Genomic DNA, 27,066 nt, shown 5'->3' with positions numbered 1-27,066 from the left:
GTTGCAATAGGGGTTAGACAATCGGACATCGTTGAGGTCCCGATTGGACCTAGATGTGATTGCTAGCTACATTGCCGATAAATCATGGTCTAAGATCCGAATGAATGTTGAATGTCATGTGATGTCCTGTGATGTCTGGTGATGTCCTGTGATGTGACTGTCGATTTTTGTACATGTGCTAGATGTGTGTTCCTAGTACGTAGGTACTAACAGTGAGTGTCTGTTAAGACGGTTTATGGCTTTTGTCGGTTTTGCAGGCGTAATCGCGGTCGATTACAATGCTTTCAAGAGGGGGGTATGTCACAAAGTGATGACGTGGCGGACAACAGAAACCCTAATTTCTGCTAGAAATCCTAAAATTCCTGCAAACCCTAATTTTTGCCAAAAACCCTAATTTCTGGAAATCGTGGAGGCGAAATATTATTATTATTATTATTATTTTTTGGGAAATTTTGAGCGACGCAAATCTCAGCTTTTCGCTTTGATTTGGGAGAAAGAAAGAGAAAAAGAGAACTTGCTTTTTACTGACTCTCATTGAGAGAGAGAGAGAATCTGCTTTTGCTTTCAAGCTTTTGGGGCTCTGCTTTTGGGCATCCCTTGTAACCTTTAAATTAGTGGTGAGGGCCTCACTTCTAAGAGCATCTGGACGCAGAGTCTGAGAGTGAAACCCTAACTGCTCTCTTGTACTTTGATTTGATTAATATAAAAAGAAATACCGAAAGGGGCGCTAGTCTTCGGGGCCAATATCTCTAGGCACGGAACTCCGCCGGGCCAGTGTACATCTATTGTGATCTGTGATTTGTTTTGAAGTGGTTATTTGGTGCTGTCGCGGTTGATTCTTGACTTGGAGTGTCCAAGTCTGTTACACGTGCCATTGCAACATGAGTCACTTCTTGTTGTTGTGCCATCATGTCCATCATCGACTTGACCAAAGCCTCCATAGGATTTGGCGCAAACCGTTGCGTAGATGGGGAAGGGGGAGGGTCAGAAAAACTTGTTGGTGGGGAAAATTCTTCTTCACCTTCTTCATGCTCACCACCTTCATGCAAATTATCCATTCTGCTTCGGGTGATGACCATACACTGAGATCTTTGGTTCTTCAGTTCACGAGGAACTTGTGTTCTTGGGGGTCTTGGTTCTTGAGTTCTTGAGGTTCTTGAGGGGGTCTTGAGGTTCTTGAGGGTCTTGAGTTCGTGAGTTCTTCTTTAGCTTGTAATCTGTGTTAGAGGAGGATCTTCTCTTCACCCGAGCTCTTCTCTTTTCCGCGGGCGCACCCCTTGGCGGCCTTGCGCTCACACCAATGTTGTTTTTACCACCTCACGTCGATTGGCCGGCGGCTAAGTGCACGGTCCGCTCTTAATGAGTGAAAAGAGAAACAAGGGGAGGTTGACAAGCCCTTCTTTCTTGGGTTTCCTGTCACTCTTCAAAAACACGATTAGGAATCGACACGCCCAAGTGGACTTGGGTTACGTGCGACCTCAACAAGCAAAAAAATTCTGTGGTTCTTGTGGTTCTTTCCTTGAGTGATACAGAACACTACCAAAGCTCTGATTCCAATGTAAGGTGCAGCGGAAGTGAATGTTGAACTTTGCTCAAGATGAGTGCTCCAAACTGTGCTCAAGGGTTCCTTTTACTTATGGAAGGGAGAGCCTTCCGTTCCCTTAGTGAGAGAGTGCAATGGACACAAACAAAGTGGATGAACACTGTGAATGAAGGTGCATGAGACTGAGAGATAGAGAGAGAAGAATACGACACCAGAATGTTGTCAAAACCCTCCTCCGAAGGCCCCACTCTCTATGCCGAGAGCGGTCTACTTATGATTGCACAAATCTCTATAGGGAGAGAGTTTACATTCAAGGAATAGCCAATGTTTCACCATTGTAGATCATGTCTATAGGTTTGTATGCTCATTTCTTGGTAAGACACAATCACAACAAAAGCATTAGCATGATTGTCCATCAAGCATTGGTATTCCCTTTGTGGTCTGCCAAAGTTGATTGTCTTAGGTAGAAAAGAGAAGCTATCGCATTTTCTGCAAGTTTTTGTTGAAAAGTTTGGCACTTCGTCACATTTTTCATTTGCATTCCATCCTGAGTTATTTAGAAACGTAAAAGATGTGTCTATGAAGTTGTGGTTGAAGTTGTTTCAGGTAGAATACAACCTCCCCCCCTCCCCTCCAAGAAAAGAGAGAGAAATGAAATGAAATGTTATATTAACGTCTTCAAAAGGCCAAAATGACCTATGAGACCAAACTGTTACAAAAGTGTGAATCTGATGCCATGTCTGGGTACAAAAAGACTAGAACAAAAATACAGAAAAAAGAGAGAGAGAGAGAGAGAGAGAGAGAGAGAGAGAGAGAGAAGAGATGAAATGTTATGTTAAATGTCTTCAAATGGCCAAAATGACCTATGAGACCAAACTGATACAATCTTGGTGGATCTAATACAATGTTTGGGTACAAAATTAAAATGAAGTAAAGTGAAAAACTAAAATCTTAACTGCTAGATGTGAACTAAGCAGCTAGCTGGAACTGTGTAGGATATGAGTAGGGGGGGTGTGAACGTAGTGACTGGGGGCTAAAGCCTAATACAACACAATGTGGGTGTGCCTGTGGGAATATAATGGGTGAGAGAAGATGAGCAGGATGTACAATCCTCAACAGAGCTAAATTATCTGAGATCCATCGTCGGCCGTTGGCGGATCTCATCAATCTCCTCCATGGTCAATAGTATGACTGGGTGTAGTGCATGTGAATCCTCTGATGCAGCCTCCGTTGATGCTGTGTAGTTCTACGTAGTCGTGGGCGTCTAGATCTCCCTAGCTCGGTCGCTCGATCGATCAACGTGCCTCTTGTGTGAGGAGAATGTGAGCTCTGCTGTGGTAGCTGCACCTCTGGCTGCCGAGTGTCCACTCTAAAGAAGTCTGATCCGTCTCTGAGGCTGGCTAGCCTCTCCTCTCATCAGGCTCTCTCTCTCACACACACACACACACACACACACACACACACACACACACACACACAGAGAGAGAGAGAGAGAGAGAGAGAGAGAGAGAGAGAGAGAGAGAGATTATTTTTTTACACAGCTGTTTTATTTTTTAGTATTTTGTTGATAACAAAAACATAAATGGCAGGGCATTTTAGTTTTTAAGTAACTCATTTCATTCTGAAGCGCATACTGTATGATTTACCGTGAATCACAAGAATTTTCTGAGCGCGTGAATGCTTGTGACTTTTCAAAAGACATTCTTTTGAAGTGCGATTTAAGTACAACCTATGGCCTCTTTTATAGGCTCCAAAAGCCCCTTTTGAAATGAGATCAAAGTACAACCTATGGCCTCTTTTATAGGCTCCAAAAGCATTTTCTGAAAAAGCATAAACTTCCAGAAAACATAGCTTCAAAAATTAGCCCGATCTGGCTGCAGTTTCAGTTGATTGGTGCAAGGGGATGCTTTTGGCTTTGCCCTCATACTGTTCGTGTTGCCTTACTGATGTGGCACTGCTTTTTTCAGTTAAAGTGGCACTTTCTATTGGCTAAAGGCATGAAGGAGTGCATATTAGGTTGTGAAATTTATCTCCTTTGCTGATGTTCCAGGCAATCTAGTTGTTGAGGGAAGAGACTAAGAGACTTGCTCATTTAAAGAAGAGTGTGGCGTTGCTGAGTCAGGGGAACCTTTAAATGGTGCTACTGATATTCAAATCAAGATATGCAATTGAGTCATGAAGTTGTAGGAGAGATTAGGGAGGAGTAGCATGTTTAAGGTTGTCTCCTGGCATCTACTTTAAAAAGTGCACTTATCCTACAGAGCTCATTTTAATTCAAGGTGTTTTTTCACAGATAATTGGTTTATAACGTCAATGTCCATGCTAACATGCCCTTTTTTTACCTGCAGTGAATATGAGCAGACGCTCAAGCTGTACGCTCTATGTTGGTAATTTGCCGGGAGATACGAGGGAGCATGAGATTGAAGACTTGTTTCGAAAGGTTTTAAAAACTATCTAGAGCTGTTCTTTTTGGTTTCTTAAAGATATTAATTTTCTTATTTAATGATGTTCTTCAGTCTTCTTGAGCAGTATGGGCCAATTGTGGACATTGATCTGAAGATGCCTCCTCGGCCACCTGGATACTGTTTTGTTGAGGTAAGTTTACTTGGGAGGACACCATAATGGTGGATGATAGTTTCTAGAGCTAAGTTTACTCTTTTTCAGTTTGAGGATCCCAGAGATGCTGAAGATGCTCTTAATGGTCGGGATAATTACAACTTTGATGGAAACCATCTCCGGGTCCTATTCTCAGTTCCCTTCAACCTTCTATATATTTTGTTTATACTGGCATGAAACGAACTTGATTTTAAGTCCGGTTATTTTCCTGTTTGGAACAATAGTGTGCTTACATGGTCATCAGAATTTCCATTTCCATTCAACTGACACTTTAGCTACTGATGCGAGGTTTTATTGTCCTAATGTAGGTGCTGCTATTGAAGTAGATCTTGCTTTTGAAAGCTTAAATTGTTATATTGTTTTAAACGTCATGGGCTTGAATATTTGGGTGAAATTTTTACCGTCAATCACAGAGATTCAGAACAATACAGGTGCTCCCAGAAGGCAAGGCACGTTGGAGCTTAGACAGGAAACGTCTCAATTAAGCAGGGCTAGTGTTCTGTCAAGTAGTTGAACGTTTTTATTTTGCTATGGATATTGGTGGCAAACTCATTGTGGCTTTTCCTGAATTTGGAGGGAGATTACATGCTCATGGGGCGTTCTTGATTGAAAAAGCACGCATGTTTCGAAATGGGAATTTTTGGGCTTTTAGTTACATTGGTTTACGATCCTTTCTATCAGATAAGGCATGCCAATAAACAAAAACATTAACTTAGTGTAAGAGACGTTGTGGTGATCCAAGATATTCAGCACACACAACTCCCGATAAGCGCCACGACGCGCTCGCTGTTGCTGTCTCGTCGCCACCCTGCGCAGCTCACACCGCCTGCCCATCGCCCCAGCCTCCCTCCCCCCCCCCCCCCAACGCCCCCCGCCCATTGCGCTCTCGCTGTCTCCCCCCTCCCGCTTCTTCCTCGCGCAACCCCCCTCCCCTAGTGCCTTCGGTTTCTGCTGGCGCCTCAACCTTGAGGGCTTGTCCTTCACCGTCGGAGTTCTCTCGGAAGTGGTTTGGTTCTTTTCATCAGCACTCACATCAGTAGATACAAAAGGAGGCTCATACTCCGCCCACGAGGGATTCTCCAGAAGCCCCCTCGCCCGACCCTGCAGAGCCCACCATCCGACTTGCTCTCTTGCCGACAGAGCAAGCTTGCCTAGCCGCAAAGGTGAAGCGCCTCCAGGCGAGCTCCGTCATCTGCAAGATCATCGGCACCTGACCCAACAAAGGAGAGGTGCGTGATCTCCTTCAGGACCGCCTTTTAGCAGAGGCGGGCAAGATCCTCGGCGTTCAGCTTCTCGGGCGTGGCTACTACCAGATAGAGTTTGAGACTTCCGAGATGGCGTCCAAGGTCATTGCGATGAGCCCCCTGGCCATCCGAGTAGTTTGGGCACACTTTCGACAGTGGCGCCATGGTTTCGATCCAGCTATCGACGTTCTTGTCGAGGAGGCAAACCTGCCCATCTCAGTATGCTACCTTGGCCTGAGAAGGGAGTACCTTAGGCTCAGAGATTGGGACTGTCCTGGAGACACCTCGCACAACAGCCTTTGTAGCTGCCAAGGCGGCTGGCATTCCCACAGTACGTGTTCTGGTTCGGGACACCCACACCCTTTCGAAGGTCATTCTACTACCTTGGGTGAGTGGTGGTTGGTTCCGCTAGAGCGTGGAGTATTCGGGCCTCCCGGATCAGTGTTCTGTTGTTGTCAGATGGGCCATCTTGCGAAGGCTTGTCCACGGAGGAGGTCCCAACAGTCATAGGGTACTCTGGCAGATCCACTGCTGCGAGCCTGGGGCTCAGGCAGAGGAGGGCTGGCAGCAGGTTCGTGGTTGACGTCGCGACAAGGGCCGCCATGTTAGCGTGGCACTCAGGGTGGGTGCCAGGCTCCAAGCCAGTAGCAATGGGTTTCCACATGGAACCATTTCGACCCTCTTCAACAGGATCAGGTTCAGCTCCACCCTCCACCTCAGCCTCACCTTCCTTCGCCCCCCCCCCCCCCCCCCCCCCCCCCCCCCCCGCCTCCTTCCTCCTCTCCACCTTGCCCTTCTTCCTCTTTCGCTCCCCACCCTCCCACTCCTCCCTCTCCCACTACCCCCCCGCCACATCTCCTCCCGTTGCTACCTCGCAACCGACCCAAGGGGTAGGACCTTCCTTGGCTGCTAGGTGATCTCTTGGTAGCGCTTTTGTCACGAGTCGCTTGGCGAGAGAGGGACAACCCTTCTTGCGAACCCCGCTTCCGGTGCAGACATTTCGCTTTGTAGCAGCTCCTCGTGGATTGACGAGCTTCAACATTTGTCGTCGGTGGGACTTCTTAGCCTACGACTTCACCCGTTTTCTTGGCGACCTTTCACCAAAATTTGAGGCAGCTTGTTTTAGAGTTCATGTATTGTTCCTTGCAGCTAGAGGGATAGAGGCCTTGGACTCAGCGGTTGGCTTCTCTTTTCCCCAATGTGGCAGGGACCAGTCTGAATGGACTCTGGACTCAGTGATGGAGTGGCTGCAGGCATAGGTCCTCGAGTTCTCTCACCACATGGAAGACCTAGGGGTTACAGACCTGGTACAAACTCTGTGGCCGTTGGCCAAGTTCTCAGTGACACCTCCAGACGCGGGAAGATGTAGACACATTGTGGTACACTTCTTTGCTGACACGCAGAGCCCGCCATGCTATGTACATATACATGAGGACTCCTGGATAGAGGAGGTTGCCATGCGCACGGCTCTCTTCTTGGGCCTTGGCTAGACACTCTTTGCAGTCACGTCTATCTTGGGGATGCTCAGATGCGGATTATTCCCCATCCAAGCCAGCCTCGAAGATATCACGGTTAGCTGCTGTTGTAGCCTCAGTTCTCTCTCGTTCTCCATGAGGATCGTCTCATGGAACATGTTGGGATTAGGTGATGGGAATGGATCGTGTTAGTATCGTGGATGAAAGAGAAAAATCGTGCACATAAGTGAGTGTGTGTTGGCTAGATTATCACTCAAGCGAATTAGGTTCCAAGCTCAATTATCTTGGACTCATAAACACTATCTTGAGTTGTTGCTAGGGTAGGCCTTCGGGGCTCTAGGAGGAAAATTGAGCACTACTTGATATGCGTTGCAGAAGGGGGGCAATACAGAGGGAGCTTGGGCGAGGTGAGCTTGATAAGGCTCAAGAGGGCAGTGGACAGGCAAGTATTGAGAGGAAGGAGAAGCCATAGAGAGAAGCGAGGGAGAGCTCTCTGGAAACAACCGTCTCCAAGCCAAGGGGTCATCAAGCTTGATCGGGCCACGTCCACATCAAGGGAGAGGGGGTCTAAAGTAAGAGGAGAAGGGCTTGTACGGCGCTGTATTGCTAGTGCCAAGAAGGGAAGGTGTTGGAACGAGCTCACGAGCTAATACTGCAGAGGGCCGAGAGTCGCCAGGAGATGAATGCAGGGAGCGGCTGCAGAGAGCTACGCCATCTGTTAAAAGAACCAAGGGGGCCCGCCTTATCAAGAAGGAGGGCGACTTTGTGGTGCTGCAAGAACGTGGGCAACCTGAGTTTGAAGTTAAAGGGAGGAGAGGCCGCCACTAAATTAAGAGGGAGGTGTCCGGGTTCTGTGAGTGACATAGGGAGCAATACTATTGAAGACTCACCTTGGAAGCAAAGGGGTCGAGATGGAGCACTTCGAAAGGCAATTCAATTTCTCCAGCTGGATGGGGTTTTCCGATATGACGTAGCATTTGTCTATATTCTCATGCACTGAAAATTTATATTGGGAGTCCGTTGTACATCTTGTCTTGTGGTATGCTCATGCTATTAAGTATGGAATTCAGTGCTTCATTGTTCTCTTAAGATCCTTCATGTAGTAAGTTTATACAAAAAACTTAAGAGAGGGATTCATTATCTGTTTTGGTCAACCACAAGTGAGTGCATAATTGTTTCGTGGTTTAGTGGAGCACCTAGGTTTGGGTTGACAACAGGGTATGGTCTTCAAAGTGGTAATTGCAGGTGTTTTGAGTGGATAGGTTTGGGATCCCGAACTTGCAGAGAGGCCATGCTATAGAGGTGTTTGTCTTCGACTTTCTTCTGTCAACGACTCAGCTTTGCACTTGGAGGGCCAGGAGGCCAATTTGCACAGGTGTGAACAAGCTCTTCAGACTTTTTGTTGTGCATGAGGCGTACTGATCAACTGGAGGAAGACAATGGCTTTCTCGGTTGGAAGTGCTCCTACGCTTGATTGGTTGGCAGGTGAGGGTTTTAGATGGATCCCCCTAAGGATTGCAGTTCGATACTATCGCTGTCAGGTTGGCCCGAACTTGTCTCCTGAGCAGCAGATTGCTCCCCTCCTCCTGTCCATCAGGAGGAAGTTGTTATATTGGAGTTTGACACGACTTTCTTTTGCCGACAGAGTTGTAGTGGCCAACCAGGGGTTGTTGGCTATTATGTGGTACATTACATCTTGTTGGATCTTTTCGAGCTCTTGCATCAGCCAGGTAAAGAGGTTGATCAGAAACTTCCTTTGGTCAGGGTGCGGCACTCAGATAGCCCGGCCAAAGTAGCCTGGCAGGCCATCACTCTACCTCGTTCTCAGGGGGGTTTGGGGATCATAGACCCAGCACAGCAGTGTGACATAAAAACGTGTTTCATGTAGATCAAACCCCGAAACTCCGAAACCTATGAAACGTTTTGCCGAAACGCATGAAACGGACAGGCATTTTTTATGAAACGTTTAAAATTGGGGCTTTTTTTTCTAGAAACCCAATGCTGCAATTAACAGATGATTGTGGTCCCTAAAACTTATGGTTTGTGACATTGAATTAAGTTTGAACTTTGTTCAATAGAAGTACTTTGCTAAATGAATCAATGATGCATCAGTTATGATTCATGAAACTAGTGGCTGTGTTTTAACTTTCATCAATACTGAACATCTCTTTGATCGTGCTCGCTTGAAGTCGCTTCTAATGAGTGAGCATCTCTCTCTCTCTCTCGTGGACATTAAAGTCTAGAGTCATGTGTGCTACATTGTATACATATTTATCATATTTTATTAATATATAATTTAATGTCGTTTATGAAACCCGTTTCATGTTTTTGACGCTATGAAACGAAACATTTCAAAACCTCGAAACCCCGAAACAACCGAAACCACGAAACGTTTCATGTCACACTGCAGCACAGCAGAGCAGAGCCCTTGTTGGGAAGTTTCTTGTCAGAGGACTGCTTTTATGGGAGGAGCCTTGGAGGGAGTTTTTGCTTTAGCGGGTTAGAGCTCGAGTACCTGAGGAGGCCCTTGGAGACCTTCCCTCAGATGGATCTTCATAGAGATGCGCAGAGTTGGTCTAAGCAGGAGGTTGGAGGATCGTTTTGCTGTGAGCCTGGAGCAACACCAACCTACCTGCACGGAGGAGTGCTTGAGATAGCCCCTTGTTTGGAACCGCTTGGTTAGCAGTCAGAGAGGCCACTTGGTTGGTAGTAGCCCTCATGTTTCTTGGGTTCCCATGGCAGAGGGTCCAACACGCACTCTAGGTGACTGGCTTCAGTTCTCAAGTTTGCCAGAGGAGTTACAGAGCATCCAGCTGTAGGGCATGAGAGGGGTGCAGTGTAAGGTGCAGCGGAAGTGAATGTTGAACTTTGCTCAAGATGTGTGCTCCGAACTGTGCTCAAGGGTTCCTTTTACCTACGGAAGAGAGAGCCTTCCATTCCTTTAGTGAGAGAGTGCAATGGACACAAACAAAGTGGTGAACACTGTGAATGAAGGTGTTGAGATTGAGAGATAGAGAGAGAAGAATACGACACAAACCCTCCTTCGAACGCCCCACTCTCTATGGCGAGAGCGGTCTACTATTGATTGCACAAATCTCTACAATGCTTGGACTTGCCGACGATGTCGACGACGACGAGACGGGCTGGAATCTGAAAACGCTAAGGGCTGAAATCTGCAAATCTTGTATCTGCTGAATTCTGACTCTGTCAGTGACGATGTGACAACGACGCGCTGAAAACGCAGATGCTGAAATCTGCGTTTTCCGGGCTGAAACTGCAAACTACGCTAGATCTGACCGTGCGGCGAGGATCTGCTGCGGGAAGGTGAGATCTGCCAGGTTCGGGGTTCTATTGCGGTATGTCTATGCTGAAACTAAAAATGTTGGTGCTTCTGATGGTTCCGTTGCGCTAAATCTGCAAAACGCTAGGGGATCTGCTGTTTGCAAAAACGCTAGGCTGAGGTGTGGTCTGCTGCAAGAACGCTAGGTTGTTCCTGTTGTTCTGCTGTCGCTAGTGCTGTTGCAAATGCAAAACGCTTGGCTGGTTCTGCACTTGGAGAAAACGCTGGCTGTTCTTGGCTGAAAACGCTGAGTCTTCTTGCCGGGGGGGGGGGGGTCTTGCTTGAGAAGGTGCAATGTGGATGTCAGGTCCCTTCTGCCTCTTCTACCAGAAAGGGCTAGCGCTAGTTTGCTTATATACTTGCTTAGTGAATTTGCCCTACCCAGTTCCCAACAAAAGTCACTTAAAAATAATAAGTGAAAAAAGTCAAAAATAGGGAAAATAGGTCTATGAACTGTAGAAATGGTCCTGATGGGTTTTGATGGAAATCTGATGGTCATGCTGTGTGCAACCGGAGGATATGCATCTAATCTAAGTTTCTTGACATGCACGGTCTACGTACAGACTCACAAAAGTGCCAGATCACTTCCTAATCTAACTAAACTGAACCCATGTCATGAAGTAGCTTGTCCACGTACACATAGGGTTAGATGTGCACTTGACATGCAAAGCATGTGTCGGGACATCAGAGAGGCAAGTACTAGCTGAGTGACTCACACCTCTAGAGTGAGCAACTCCAAGATGGATGGGGACTTTCATGCGACTGGAGGTCCTCATCGTAGTTCGTGCTTGCTCAGAGAGTGTTCCCTCATGTTCTACGAGATACAGGGCGAGGGTCGACTTCACAGAGTCTCAGTAGAGGCTCCACAGGTTGCAGAGTACTGTTTTCAAAGGATCGAGTAGTGGATATCTGCGGGAGGACTTGTGTCATCGATCCTGACCCAGCAGCTCTTGAGACAGGCCATTGGAGGTTGTGGGCTTGGGAGAGCTGCCACGAGTGCAGTGGGATCCTGGAGAGTGGTTTTGGAGGGACCCTTTCTTCTGAGCCGACCATCTAGGGGTCCCTTTCTTTCAGTACACAGTTCGACTGGAACATCAGATACTGGCAGCACGGAGATAGGCTCGTCCTGTTGCAACACCTCATTGGCAAGAGGAGGGTCTCACAACTGAGTTCTTGTCAGCCTTTTGGGCGAGGTGGTGGGACGCCAGACAACCGGGGCGAGTCACTCTGTTCCAGTGGCTAGTTGCACAGAGAGCTACAGCAATGGGGAGTTGGCTAGTACACAGTGGCCTTCCGGCAGCATGCGCAGCTTGTGACCATCCTTTGGAGAGTCAGCGTCACTGTCTGTGGGACTGTCCTTTGGCACAACAAGTTTGGCTTCGGGTCCTTCAACTGATGCCAGCTCTTTCCATAGCACGACATTACACTTGGGGGGTAGCTGCTTGGTCCACTCTCACGGGCCCTGCACTACAGTTTGAGCTATCCTCCACCAACAGGATGATAGTGATACAGGGGGATTGACCTACACTCCAGCCTGCTACGGAGCTTACCCCGCAAGAGTGGTGCAGTGAGAGAGTGTCATAAGACGGGCACCACGTGCCAATAGAAAAGAACAGACTGAACAAACTTTTAGCACTTCAATAACAACATAACTGAGAGAGAGAGAGACGACATGTGACATGGAGTGGTAGAATTCCACCCCAGAGAGTATTGGCCCCAACCTTGGCGCCCCTTTCGGTATTTCTTTATATTGCATCAACACAGTACAAGCCGGTACTCCAGACTCTGCACCTTCTCCAGGAAGCATCCCAGAGAATGAGCCCTAACCTCATATTTAAAGGCCCTAGGCCCCAAAAGAAGTTACAGTAAAAAGCCTTCAAACTCAAAAGCTTCTGTCCCAAAAGCAAAGCCAAAAAGCTTCCAACGCAATTTACGAAAATCCGTACAGCTTGCCACGTCATCAGCCAACGCAAAACGCGGAAATTTGTACAGCCTGCCACATCATCATGTCAACGCAATTTTCAAAAATCTGCCACGTCATCAATTTGTGTATGTGTGTGTAGGTCTTGCTTTATTTTAATCTTTTGTCACTTGGGGCCACATCGGACGGGGTCCCCATAAGTTGGTAGGACTTCTTCTCTTTCTTGTTCTTCTTAGGGTTTAGGCCCCTCGGCCGACATCTGCAGGTTGGCTCCCTTCTTCAAGGCTTTGACACGTCAGCAGTTTGTTACAGAGAGAGGTGTGTTGGGAGCCCTGTCGTCTGTGGCCTGACACTCTGGTTCATTTCGCGGGCACGCTGCTTTCGTATCCTTGAGGCTCGCCTTGTGCCACCAATGGAGACTGTTTGAGATTTTTGGTTGGAGTGGATCCATACTCTTAGGGGACAGTTCGAGAGACTTCAGGGTAGCTCCGACCGCATGCAGGAGCGCAGAGAAGAGTTCATTCGACTTTGGTGCATAGTTACCCGGAACGGGAACGGGGAACGAGAACAAAACGGGACAGGAATGGGGAGGAGGAGGTGGGGCTGGAACGGGAACGGGGCGAGAACGGTGGGCTAAAGTAAGGCTTGAACTACCTCCATTCAGCTTAGTCCCAAATAAACTCCTAAACAACCCAAAAACTGCCCCCAAATGCCTACTTTTGCTCGTTCCGCTCCGCGTTTTGCCGTTCCGCCTCATGTTCCTCCCGTTCCAAAACACCATTCTGGTTACACTTTGTTCCGGAATGGCGTTCCATTCCCGACTCCGTTTTGGGAACGAGACTCGTCCGGAACGCCGTTTCGGAACGTTTGGGCTGTGTTCCGCCCATTCCCTATTACACTGCTTTGGCGCCCAGGGCCTTTCTTCACCGTGGTCCGGGGTGAACCCAGATGGCACTACTGCCCACCTGTGTGGCTTTTCCCTCCTTCCATCTCTTGATTTAGCCTTTTTTTTCATTGGGAGAGTCTCCCTCCATGGTCGATGTAGCCCTCTCTAGGAGAGGTGGTTGTAGCGCTATGGGCAGTTTTATTAATTAATAGAAGGATCTCTTTCTTGGAAAAAAAGAACTTAGTGTAAGAGAAAAAGTTGCTCATGACAATATAGGCCTGAAATGGTATTATTCACATGTTTTGTTTCGCATCATAGCTACTTCTAATTAAATTTACACTTGCGTGATTGATGTACATTTTGAGTTTCTGCTCATCACTTCAGGAACTATTTCTAATTAGCTAACAAATATGCTGGGCCAACAAATGATGCAATTGTGTACATTCTTAAATTACCTTACAAGAATTTGGAGGATTATCAGATTTTAGAAACCAGTTCATGTACATGCTGCAGGTTGAATTTGCACATGGAGGGCGAGGACCACCACCGTCGAGTGATCGTAATCACAGTCATAACAGTGGCCGCTCTGTCGTTCCTCGGCAGTCAGATTTCAGAGGTTTGTTAATGTATCGTTAGTCTAAAATTATCTGCTATAGATTTAGCAGGTCTGGTACTAAAGGCTCGACCTTTGCCTCCAGTTTATGTGTCAAAATTGCCAGCTTCAGCTTCCTGGCAAGATCTGAAGGTATTGGTATTCTGGAGTCTCGTTCTTTTAAACAGTGTGGCCACTGGTTTTCACAATGTTTAATTTGTAGGATCACATGAGAAAAGCAGGAGATGTAACATTTGCTCAAGTTTATCGGGATGGAGGAGGTATGATTTACTTGCGAGCTATATTCTAGCGCCTATAATATCTTCTTGCTGCTTCTTCATGTCCATTTATAGGTCCTGACTTTGGAATGAGTCAAAATTACTGTACGCATTATCTTATTTGAGTTTGCATCACTTTCAGACAGTCAGGTTGATTATAATGCTCTCCCTTGCTTTTATAGTGTATGAGTGTTTTATCCCCTCTTATAATTCATGAGTTCAGACTATTCTGAACTTATGAAGTGTATGATTATAATCCTCTATTCTATGCCTTTTGCTTCCCAATCTGTCCCTCTGCCTGATATGTTGTTGTTCTTATCTTGTTGTCTTTGTGAATAGCAACTTAAGAGTGTTTTGTGTACATTTTGTTGCCGTTGTCATTTCATTTTTTGCTGCACAACAATGATTTGATGATAAGTTGAAGCTGAGTGCCGGAGGAGGTAACTCGTGAGGCATAATTGGGTTGAAGAATTGCCGCAAATCTTGCAAAGGTGGCCAATTGTGCCAAGGATGCCTTGAAAGCAGATCATGCAACTCGTTGACGAGAAATTGTAGATATTCATCCGAGTCCGTTGTAATTGATGCAGGATTGGTTTGCTTGCCGGAAAAAAGCAAATGGCTGACGCTCTGATACCATTTTAACCGCTAGGGTCTACGTGCCGACGGAGAAATATCAACTGGAATGGACTTTTAACATATTAGAACTCGAACTGAAAGAATACTTCACACTTGAGACTAGTCACGTAAGTGGCAGAGTTACACTCCCGGATGCAGTGGTCTGTGACTAGGTGCCCTTTGTGCTCATATATGTTCACAGATACAGCTGTTGGGGAGAAGACCACCTGTCTAACAATCTGCAACTGCATGAGTGCCAGGTAACTCTCCCAAGACTCATTTCTAAATTCCCTTGGCCTCTTCCTTTTACAGAGGCTTGAAAGCCTGAAAGTCAACTGTTTTAATTACTGGTGCTCCTAAAAGTCAAAGCTTTCAATAAGCCGAAAAGCTCCGATGAGTAGAATTTGACACGCCACCCTGTTCGTACAGTGCGTTGTCAGCATCCTGCAATTCTTGCCGTGAATCACGTTGCCAATTGTGTTGTGGTTTTTGCATTATCGGACATAAACTCGTTCGAGAAGGCTCCAGGCTTCTAGCTATGAGAGTTGTGAGACTGAATTTGAATGAGAGAAGAGATGCACAAGTAGATGAGAACCCAAGTTGTTTATTCAATAGAAACAATCGGAAAAAAGAAGATGACAGAGCTATTGCTCGGTATCAAATATACAAAAATGAATTTGATGTGTGAATGTGGGCTCAACATCGTAGCGACACAGTTGAGTCCCATCCCAATGTGTGCTTAAGCCATCGTAGCGGCACACACTCAAGCCCTCATCATATAGTTGAACCTGATCGGTAGACAAGCAGTCGCATAGTCTTTCATGCCCTTCTCCATGAACACCTCCTCATAGCCCTTGAGTAAGATGCATCATCCGTTGCTATGCATATGAACAAGAAGACAAAGAAGAAGATGATCTTCTTCTCCTTTTCATCAAAACTTCCTCTACAAGGCGTATTCTCCACCCAAAATAGCAAATTGATGTGTTAGGGAGTGAGGGCTGTTTTATGGCTGTGCCCGGCAAGTGTGAGGTAGGTTTCTCATGTCAGATTGTGTCTAGCTCGCTTTTGGGCCAAGATGCTGTTAGACTTGAAGCTTTTCATGTACACTGCTTTTGGGAAGGCCAAGGGCCTATAAATTAATTGCTAGGGCCTTAGTCTCAGGCCGATGAGCTTGGGAGCGTTGCTGAGAAGAGGACCCTTGGACATTGTACTTTATGAAGCATTAATAAAGAAATAACGAAAGGGGAGCCATTCCTTGGGGCCAGTATCTTTGCGCGCAGAACTTCGCCGTGCCGTCTTCTCTCTCTTTTAGTTTTGTTCAATTCTTTAAGTTTTCTCATGTGTGGTGGTAGATCCTCCGCTTAGAGTGTCCAAGTCTATTACATGTGTGGGAATATAGGTGTGGGCAGGGCACAAGAGGTGGTGTGTGTGCAGTGTCCCTGTGGTGCAGGGTGCCCCCCATTGGGCAGCCCTAGGAGGTGTATGGAAGGCGAGGGGGGGGGGCAGCATCCCTAGCATTTTTGCTGGCTGCTCCCATCCCTAGCGTTTTGCTTCACCATGAGCAGGGTGGCACCGCTAGGCAGATGATGGGCAGTAGGGGCATTCCCCTAGCGTTTTTCTTCTCAGAGCATTTATACGGAGACGATGTGATCACCAGGATGTAGAGCACCACAGCAGAGGTGTAGGCATCGGAGAGGAAGTTCCATGCTCTCTACTCAAGACACGTTTCCCTCTTTCTCCGGATCTGTTCTCTTGCTAGGAGGAGATATCGTCAGACCCTCTCTTTCACAAGAGGCTTGGGCAGCCCATGTTGAGACCGTGAAGGCGGTCTTGTGTGCAGGAGCAATTTTCAGTGTCAGTAGTAGTCGTAGCTGTGTGTACCTCGGGTCTATCTAGTTGGTATGTCAAATTTATACCGGACCACCCTTGGTCACTTGTATGAGCAGCTTGTTATCAGCATATAGAGCCTTTCCCAGATCTCTCTCTCTCTCTCTCTCTCTCTCTCTCTCTCATTCTGAGATGTCTTGTCTCTTTCTACCTCAGTGATCTCTCTTCTCCACAGGTGTGCCTTGTTCATGTGTGTGGCATTGCAGGTGTTCTACATCAGAGTCTAGGTGACCACCGGATCACGAGCTAGTTCTTGTCTTCATTGCATCTTCCGTTGCCACCTTTGACAGCAGAATCACCTGATGCTATCAACCCAGTATGATTATCTAGACAAAGAGAGAAAGAAGACCAAGGAGTTCAACGATGGGGGTCAAGCCATATGGGTTGACACTTTTTAAGGCGTCAAGGATACTCATCGAGCCCTTGCATTCATACAGCAGTTTGACATTGCTTTTTTTGGAGGTCATTTCTCGAAAGCCTCCAAGGTACGAAAGGCGGCGCCTTTTCTTTAAGGTAATGCACAAACATGGTGGTCGATCTTGGTGTTACACAAGAAAGCCCCTAAGTCATGGGTAAAGTTTAAAACTCTTCACTTGGCATGGTTAACGGAGGAGTATGAAGAGTGTGTCATCACAGCTTGTAATCATCTAAGGATGAGGAAGGACGACACTGTGGCTACTTATTGCAGGTTGTTTTGGGATGCATTTCTGCCGATAGCTTCTTTTCGGAAGATGCCTTTCTAGAGTAGATGGAGCGGTTTGTTGTGGTCTTCCAAAAGAGATCCGGCATTATTGCTTGAAGGAAAAGTCTCATAGCATTCAGAAGATTATTGTAGACACCAAGGATGGCTTTGCTATGCATTCCGGCTCTTTGACTTACCCCAATGTTATGTGCAGCGGAAGTGATTTATGGTGAATGGTGAAGATGAGTGCTCAGTGCGTACTCAAGGTTCCTTTGACTTCATGTGAGAGATGTGCAAAAGACTAGAGAGAGAAGAGAGAATCATACTGTGAGTGAAGGTTCTGAGAGTGATATAGAGAGAAGAAGACTAACACCAAATGGGGTCGCAAACCCGCCTCCTAGGGCTTCCCTCTCTATCGCTAGAGAGGTATTTGCTTTAGATTGCACAAATGTTGATACAATGGATCTAGATTATGTGTAGTGGAAGTGATTTATGGTGAATGCTCAAAGTGGGTGCTCAATGCGTACTCACGGTTCCTTTTACTTCATGTGAGAGATGTGCGAAGACTAGAGAGAGAAGAGAGAATGATATTGTGAGTGAAGGTTCTATGAGTGATAGAGAGAGAAGAAGACTAACACCGGATGGGGTCCCAAACTCCCCCCCCTCTCTATCTCTAGAGAGGTATTTGCTTTAGGTTGCACACATGTTGATACAATGTGTGTAATGATGACGCCTATTCTTGGGTCGAGCAGGGCTATAGAAATATCCCACGACCTGCTAGTAAAATGCTAAATGTCACTTAATAAGAAGTATCTAACTTACTTTATAAGAGGTGCTTCACATGCAGGGAAACTACCTAGGCTTGGTACTATGCTACTGTATGGGGACACTCCCTAGTGCCTACACCTAGCAGACACTGGGTGTGCTCATGGTACAATCAGAGGGTATGCAACTAATCTAAGGGCTTGGACATGCATGTCCTACGTACAGGCTCACAAGCGTGCCAAAACGCTTCCAAGACTGTCCTAAACCCTAGAAGTAGGAGTTATCTTGTTCACATGCACATAGGATTAGATGTGCATGTGACATTTCGGCTCTTTGACTTACCCTGGACAAACCAGTTACCACTTCCATAGGGAAAGCGTCTTCGGACGACAAAAAGAAGAAGGGCAATCAACAGAAGAAGAAACCCAAGGGCCCAAAATTGAGACTAGAGCAGCGTGCTGCAGAGTACTACAAAGAGGGCAAGTGTTACGGTTGTAGGGAACAAGGGCACATCCTTGTTGCAAAGTGTTCGAAGAAGAGGACAAATTGGAAGCTTCGAATCGGCAGACGAGCGAGCAAAGAAAGGAAAGACAAAGGCTTGATTGGTTTCAGATTTTGTGTGAGCGACCTTAGAGTAGAAGGATGAGAGTATTGAGCTTTGCAAAGCGTTGGACAGAGTACGAGACCATGAAATTCTTATATTCTTCAATGGAGGTGGCAAGGCCAAGTTCATGTCACTTGAATTGGCGGCTCGACTTGGGATAATGCCTGAAGAAATGGGACCATAGACACCGAGGCATTGTCATTTGCAAACTGCGGTTGCATTGCAATGGATATCTAGGGCACAAGGACTTCTATAGCATGCCATTGGAAGAGTGTGATGTGCTCTTGGGGGTACCTTGGTTCCACAAGAACCATGTTGTGGTAGATTATTGGGCAAGAAAGGCAACATTGAAGAACGAGAAAGACAAAAATCATTCTAGATGTAAAATCTTTGTCCCAGTTGTATCGCCTCGTGTAACAAACTGCTGACGTGTCAAAGCCTAAAGAATGGAGCCAACTTACAGATGCCGGCTGAGGGGCCTAAACCCTAAGAAGCAGTAGAAGAAGTGTCACAGAGTGAGGACGTGGTAACCCTAATTGCTGAAACCCTAATTCTGGAAACCCTAACCCTAAAACTTGCAAATCCTAATTTCTGCCAGAAACCCTAACTGCTGAAACCCTAATCCTGGAAACCCTAACCCTAAACCTGCAAACCCTAATTTCTGCCAAAAACCCTAACTGCTGAAACCCTAACCCTAAAACCTGCAACCCTAATTTCTGCCAAAAACCCTAACCCTAACCCTAAGGCAGCAAACAAATTCCGAAAATTGCGTTGACATGATGACGTGGCAGGCTGTACGGATTTCCGTAAATTGCGCTGGCAGCTTTTGGCATTGCTTTTTGGACCAGAAGCTTTTGAGTTTGAAAGTTTTTCATGTAAACTGCTTTTTGGACCATAAGCTTTTGAGTTTGAAAGCTTTTCATGTAAACTGCTTTTCAGGCCAAGGGCCTTTAAATATGAGGCTAGGGCTCATTCTCTGGCATGCTTCAGTACGAAGGTGCAGAGTTTGGAGTACCGGCTTGTACTGTGTTGATGCAATATAAAGAAATACCGAAAGGGGCGCCAAGGTTTGGGGCCAATACTCTCTGGGGTGGAATTCCGCCACTCCGTGTCGCGTGTCGTCTCTCTCCATTTCAGTTCAGTTGTTATTTGAAGTGCTTAAAGTTGTTCAGTCTGTTCTTTTCTATTGGCACGTGGTGCCCGCATTTGTGACACCTCGGCCATTTCTAAATTAATGAAATCCAACTTTTTTGTTTATTCAATCTTTTTGAGAGAGTTCGAAGAACATAACAAGTCAAATTTGTTAGAGTTAGAACAAGAATGACAAGAATTTGCGCAAGCCCAAGCCTAGTGTTTCTCGAAGGGTTTGCCTTGAGAGCTACCTCTTGAGAGACATGAAGATGATACATACGATTGATTTAATCCCCGTCCATACGTGACCGAAGTGGCCAGGCCATGCCCAAAATGAGGAAAGAATGAACTAAGTAAAAGAACTTCTTGAAGGGTCCAATTCAACCTAGTACATCGCCTTTTTGTCCACAAGTGCTTCTAGTTTTGAAGAAAGACGGATCTTGGAGAATGTGCATTGACCAGAGAGCTCTCAACAAAATTACCATCAAGAATAGGTTTTCAACACCTATCGATGATATGCTTGACAGACTACAAGGGTCTTTGTGTTTTGGCAGCAGCAACGTGAAAATTGGCTATCATCAGATCAGGATCTCTCTTGGAGATGTATACAAGGCCGCGCTTAAAACATCCTTCGGATTGTACAAATGCTCTCGCAATATTTAGAAGATGATGGCCAAGAATTTTAGAGAGTGCAAGTCATTTGTAGGCACCTTTTTCGACGACATCATCTTGCTTCCCAAGAGCGAAGCAGAACATAGACACCCTCTCTTACAGATTTTTTAGGCACTATGGAAACACAAATTGGTGAACAACGGGGAAAAAGGTGAGTTTTTCCTGCTAGAGATACACTTTTTGGGACGCATCGTCTCAGTAGAGGGTGATGAGCACGCGGCGGTGTGTGCAAGTGAAAGAGCACGCGAGAGTGTGCGGGGTGTGCACCTTGGAGAGGGGCGAGTGCTTGCAGTGTAGGAGGCGCTAGCAGAACGAAGAGCAGAGAGAGAGAGCGCTCGTTAGTTTTCAAGGGGATAAGTGAGTGAGTTGATAAAAACTCACTATCCCTTTATTATTTGTATAAGGACCAATTTAATAAGTTAGTGGCCAAGTTCAATGTGAACTTGGCCAAAGGTTAGTAACCTTTAAAATATACATTAAAAGGGGGCCATTTGGGCCTTTAATCCAACAACCTCCCACTTAAAGGCATAAATGGTGCCTTTAATCTACGTGACTCCCACCATCTCTATGCATAGATGATGATGTGCTTTGGGTAAGCACTTAGTGAGAGCATTGGCTGGATTTTGTGATGTATGGACCTTAACCAATGTAATAAGGCCATCCTCAAGCACTTCTCGTATGAAGTGATACCGCACATCAATATGCTTTGTGCGAACATGGCGTTCTTTGCCAGACATATAGCACTCTGGCTATCACAACCAAGCATAGGTGCCTTGGCAAGCAAACCAAACTCACTGCATAGGCGTGCTAACCAAATAGCTTCTTTGGAAGCCTCAGTAGCTGAAATATATTCAGCCTTTGTCGTAGACAATGCAATAGCTTTTGCAATCTAGAACACCATGAAACAGCACCTCCCGCAAGAGTAAATACATAGCCACTTGTGGATTTCCGTGTATCCACATCACCAGCCATGTCAGAGTCACAAAATCTCTTGAACTCCATTGGTCCTTTACCATAGCAGAGGTATTTGTTTTTAGTCCCTTTCAAGTACCTCATAATGGATTTCACTGCATCCCAATGCAACCTGCCTGGATTAGCCATAAATCGGCTCACAACTCCCACTGCATGGGCTATGTCAGGCCTAGTAGCAACCATAGCATACATAAGTGAACCACAAGCTGAAGCATAAGGCACACTTTGCATGTCATTGGCTTCTTTCTTTGACTTGGGACAATCATCCTTGGAGATTTTGACATATGGTTGTAATGGCACACCAAGAGGCTTTGCTTCAGCCATGTTAAATCTGTCCAGCACCTTTTCAATGTACTTTTCTTGCGACAAATACAATTGGCGCTTGTCTCTTTGCCGTGTAACACGCACTCCTAGTATATGTTCAGCTGCCCCAAGGTCTTTCATTGAAAACGCAGATTTCAGCTGTCCTTTAACAGCATCAACAGTGCTTCTTTTCTTTGGAGCTATCAACATATCGTCTACATAGAGCACAAGAATGATAGGGCTGCCATCCTCATCACGTTTGGTATACAAACAATGGTCTGCATGGCTTCTTTTGTAACCATGTTTAAGCATGAAGCGATCAAACTTCTTGTACCACTGTCTACATGATTGTTTCAGCCCATACAAGCTTCTATTGAGCATACATACCAAATGTTCCTTGCCAGGGATAACAAAACCCTCGGGTTGCTTCATGTAAAGCTCTTCTTCCACATCACCATGCAAGAATGCGGTATGTACATCCATTTGGTCCATTTCCAAATCAAGAGCAGCCACTATGGCAAACAGTACACGCAAAGTGGTCATCTTCACAACAGGGGAGAACACTTCCTGAAAGTCTATGCCCTTGGTTTGAACATATCCCTTTGCAACGAGCCTTGCCTTATACTTGGGTTTTGCATCAACAGTCTTGATTTCATAGACCCATTTGTTAGGAATAGCCTTCCTTCCTTTGGGCAATTCAACCAAATCCCAAGTATGATTAGCATGCAAAGCTTTAATCTCTTCCTGCATAGCAAGCTCCCACTTGTTGCTGTGCTCACATGTCTTTGCCTCTTTATACGTAAGAGGCTCTCCCTCATCTGTCAACATAATGTAGTGCAAAGAGGGGTTATATCGACTCACAGGCCGTCTTTGTCGAGTAGACCGCCTCACCCAATGATCCACATTATCTGGCAATGGGGTTACATCAGGTGGCACGATAAAATCATCAACAATGGGCTGCTGTATATCATTTTCAGCCCCATTTTCAGCATTGTTTCTTGGCTGCAAATGCCCTTGAGGAGCCTCAATTTGCTGTCCAACATCATCTGGCTCAAACACCACTGGATAATCTACATTTTCAGCCATTTGTGGTGCATCTTGAGGGTAAAAAATAGGCCTAACAGGTGGCTGGTCATGCTGAAATTTGACCCTTTTATGGTGTCACGTGACACATCCAAACCCTATGTGTCCGTGGACAAGCTACACCACAGCAGGGTTCAGTCAGTTCAGTCAAGTCTAGATTAGCAGTGATCTGGCACTTTTGTGAGTCTATTCGTAGACCGTGCATGCCCAGTCACTTAGCATAGATGCATATCCTCCGGTTGCACACAGCATGATCATCGGAATTCCCATCAGAATCCATTAGCATCAGTTAGGGGAATTTTGAGTGCATTTAGCCTATTTTCCTATTTATTGGGATTTTCACTTACTATTTTTAAGTGACTTTCCAACAAAAGTAGGTAGGGCAATTTTGCTAAGTTAATATAAGCAAACCCAAGTTCACACTTTCTGGCAGAAGAGGCAGTAGGAGCTTCCCGCTCAACAGGCAACTTCTCAGTAGTACCCCCCTTAGCAGTAGATCCTCGCCATCCTCCCACTTCCCTTGGCGTTTTCATCCACAACAGAACCTCAGCATTGCTGGCGTTTTAACCATCAGCAGCAGATCAAGTCCATAACGATTTTGCTCCTAAAACCTCAGCTTTGCTAGCGTTTTTCACAAGCAGCCCATCAGCGTTTTTGCATCTCCACAGCCCAGCGTTTTTGGCAAGAACAGGAGCAGGTCAGCGTTTTTGATATTCAGCCCAAATCTGCAGCAAACACATGGCGTTTTCAGCCTATGGTACCGTAGCAGATCAGCCCCCGAATGGTTGCAGATGTTCCCCCATTTTCAGCCATAAAAACGCAGCCAAAACAGTCATTTTCAGCCACCGAAACAGTCCCGAAATTCAGCAATTAGAAGATCTCAGATTTCAGCCGTTAGGTCACCGTCGTCATCACCGTCGTCGTCATCGGCATAGTCCCATTGCATCAGTCCATTGCATTTGCATTGTACTCTTTCGTGCAATCAAGTAGACCACTCTCCCGGACGAGAGTGGGGCCTTCGGAGGAGGGTTTTACAACCTCTCGGGTGTCGTATCTCTTCTCTCTCCTTCTCTCAGTCTCATTCACTTGCACGCACAATATCCACTCACTTTGTTCGTGACCACAACACTCTACAAGACGGAAAGCTCTCTCTTTCCCTAAAGAACTCAAAGGAACCTTGAGCAATAAAGATCACTAATCTTGAGAAAATACAACATTCATTCCGCTGCACCTAACATACGGTCATGCTTTGAGGCACAATTGTTTTGAAGCAGCCTTGCCTCATTAAAAACAACATCGCGGCTGTGTACAACCCTTTTGAGCTGAGGTAAAATCCTATAACCCATTTCGCCTTCTTCACCATATCCCATGAAGAGGCCTTTAATGGACTTCGCATCTAGTTCGCTCCTCAACTCAGGTCTAATATGCACAAAAGCCTCGCAACCAAAAATGCGTAAGTGATCATGTGAAGCATGCTTGCCAGACCAAACCTCTTCAGGGATGTCACCTTTCAAAGACATGTGAGGGGATCGATTGCATATATGCACTGCAGTTTTCAAAGCTTCTCCCCAAATCCATGAGAGAGATTAGCTGTTGACAGCATGCATCTCACCGTCTCACAAAGTGTCCTATTGAATCTTTCAACCACACCATTAGAAGAGGGGCTGTATGGCACAGTAAGCTCGCTCTTAATGCCGAAATTTTCGCAAAACTTGTTAAATTCAGCACTTGTGTACTCCCCCCCATTGTCTGTACGCAAGCATTTTAGCTTTCTACCTGTTTGGGTGGTCACAAATGCATGAAATCTCTTAAACGCAACAAAGGCTTCATCCTTAGATTTAAGCAAATAAACCCAAATTTTCCTAGAATGATCATCAACAAAGGAGACAAAATAGCATGCACCTCCCATAGACTTAGTAGGCATGCTACATACATCAGAATGTACAAGATCAAGCACACAAGATTTACGAGAGACACCAGAGTAATAAGAACGCTTTACTTGCTTACCATATTGACATTCATTACAAAAGTCAAGCTTTGTGCCTTTAGCATCTAGCTTGTTCAAAGTACAAAGTTTAGAAAGGTCCTTTTGGCTCATATGGCCAAGCCTCTTGTGCCACAACTCCATGTGAGTTAATTTCAACCAATGCAATAAGCTTGCCCAACACGGCCTTTCCATGCATGCAGTAAAGTGTCCCTTTCTTTGTGCCCTTTACAATCAGCCTTGAGCCTTTGGTCATTTTCCATGATCCTCTCTCAAACAAGATGCTGTAACCATGCATATCCATCTGACCAACAGAAAGTAGACTCTTCTTGATTCCTGGCACATATCTAACATCATGCAAGACAAGCTCATTTGTGCCATCTATGGAGAGATGCAGAGTGCGAATACCCTCAATGGAACATGCATGATTGTTTCCAAGGTATACATGGCCACGCTTTCCTGCATCAAAAGTAGAGAAACACTCCTTGATAGGAGTAACATGAAACGAAGCACCGAAATCAACAATCCAAGTCTGGGACAATGCATCATTGATAGTCAACAAAGCATCAATAAGATCACTCTTGGTGATCTACATGTCCTGTGAATGAACATTTAGAGAGGCATCAAAGTCATAAGCATCATCATCTGACAAAGTGACACACAAGATGTCCTCTACATCTGACAGCTCCTCAATCACAACATTAGAAGCCACATTGGCCTTCTCTTTGTCCTTTGAGCTATCCTGTGCATTTGCCTTGACTTCCTTCTTCTCTTTCTTTTTGTCTCTGCCATTCTTTTTCCGTTCTAACTCGGCTCTATAGTAACTGCAATCGGGTTTCTTGTGACCTTTCCTGCCACACTGATAGCAAGTCACATCACACTTGCCTTTGCTGGCATTTCCTCTTTCCTTACTCTTACTCTTACTCCTTTGTGCATAAGCATTCTTCTTTTCTGTCTTGCCTCTAACCATGTTGGCAGAGCTGCCTCCCTCTCCACTTGCTTTCCTCCTGATTTCCTCATTCAAGATGGAACCCCTAACACCGTCAAAGGTCAAATTGGGGTTATTGGACAATGAAACCACCAAAGTTTCCCATGACTCAGGTAAGGTCATAAGCAAGAAGATAGCTTTCAGCTTATCATCAAAAGGGGGCAAGCCTGAATCTTGTAACTGCGACAAAGTACCTGGGAACAACGACAAGTGCTCTGCAGCGCTCTTGGACTCATCTAGTTGCATGCCAACAAGTTTTCGCATCAACTGCACTTGATTGACAGGCGTTGTATTTTCATACATTCCCTTTAACTTCTCCCACACATCAAAAGCAGTTGTGAGACCTTTCACATCAATGACTGTCTCATCGGTCATGACCATGTTAATGTATGTAACAGCCTTCCTGTTCAGGCTAACCCATGCTTCATCCGTCATAGTCTGTGGCTTTACCTGTTTAAGTGCCCCTTCACAATCCTTAAAAAATAGGATTCCCTGAATCCTGTCTTTCCAAAGGTCGAAGCATGTTCCATCGAACCTCCTAATCTCGAAGAGATTCTTCACATCCGAAGAATGAGTCCATAGTTGCACGAATAAGAGGGCTAATGCATTGAATTTTTGGGCAAAATGCACAAAAACTGGAGTATAGCCTCACAGAGATGTGCTCTACAGCTCCAAATGGTCACATGAGCAATTTTGGGCAAAATAGGTCGATTTGGGCACAAAAATCAATTTTTGAAATTTATGCGCAGGAAATTTTCAGTGAGCGATACACAACCTTTAGAAGCATGTAAGAGCAAAAGCCCCAATTTGTAGCATCAAAATTGCATGAAATTGAACCACAAATGGTCATACATAGCCAAAATTTGTCAAACGTGCGTAGATTGCATCAATTTGCACTTTCCCCAATGTAGTCGCATCATAAAAACACTTGCGAAAACCTGCGTAAATCTGAAATTTGCTGAAAACACCTGTTTTAGGACCTGTTTTTCGGTAATTTCAGTGTTTTCCGGTAGCGGGGACTTAGCAAAAGTGTTCCCACACCTTAATACATCATTTGCAAAACCTGTATTTTGCTGTCATAACCTGTAATTTGCTGTTTTTGACCTAATTTCAGCCTGTTTTGGGTCAATTTGGGTTGCCAGGAGCTCTCTAGTGTCCGGGGACGAGTCCTTTGGCGACGAAATTGCAAAAGCTCGTGTGAAAGTTGACCTTCTTGGCTGAAATTCAGCGTTTGCAGGTTTGGGGGCAAACCCTAATCGGGCTCTGATACCAGTTGATGAGCGCGCGGCGGTGTGTGCAAGTGAAAGAGCACGCGAGAGTGTGCGGGGTGTGCACCTTGGAGAGGGGCGAGTGCTTGCAGTGTAGGAGGCGCTAGCAGAACGAAGAGCAGAGAGAGAGAGAGAGCGCTCATTAGTTTTCAAGGGGGTAAGTGAGTGAGTTGATAAAAACTCACTATCCCTTTATTATTATATAAGGAACAATTTA

General features: G+C 45.8%; 1 protein-coding gene across 10 annotated transcripts in view; it reads left to right on the top strand.

Annotated features, from left to right (window-relative positions):
- LOC147446078 (serine/arginine-rich splicing factor SR30-like) overlaps nt 1-27,066 on the top strand; it is a 52,897-nt gene that overhangs the window by 13,528 nt on the left and 12,303 nt on the right. For 7 of the 10 annotated variants that reach the window (XR_015189852.1, XR_015189850.1, XR_015189851.1 and 4 more), the window contains exons 2-7: nt 3,892-3,983; nt 4,073-4,138; nt 4,208-4,282; nt 13,539-13,641; nt 13,724-13,770; nt 13,841-13,898. Coding sequence is in view for 7 of the 10 variants with exons in the window: in XM_086525386.1 (XP_086381512.1) it covers nt 3,897-3,983; nt 4,073-4,138; nt 4,208-4,282; nt 13,539-13,641; nt 13,724-13,770; nt 13,841-13,898 (436 nt within the window). In the remaining 3 variants the exon portion in view is untranslated. Of the gene's footprint in view, nt 1-3,593; nt 3,761-3,891; nt 3,984-4,059; nt 4,139-4,207; nt 4,283-13,538; nt 13,642-13,723; nt 13,771-13,840; nt 13,899-27,066 lie in introns of all 10 variants that reach the window. The other 3 variants (XM_086525388.1, XM_086525387.1, XM_086525389.1) reach the window with 3 other exon arrangements.

This window comes from Adiantum capillus-veneris, chromosome 12 (assembly GCF_014529385.1).
Source record: "Adiantum capillus-veneris isolate H3 chromosome 12, ASM1452938v2, whole genome shotgun sequence".
NCBI lineage: Eukaryota > Viridiplantae > Streptophyta > Polypodiopsida > Polypodiales > Pteridaceae > Adiantum > Adiantum capillus-veneris.
The sequence above is the reverse complement of the archived record's forward strand: the minus strand, read 5'-3'. Positions and strand labels throughout refer to the sequence as shown.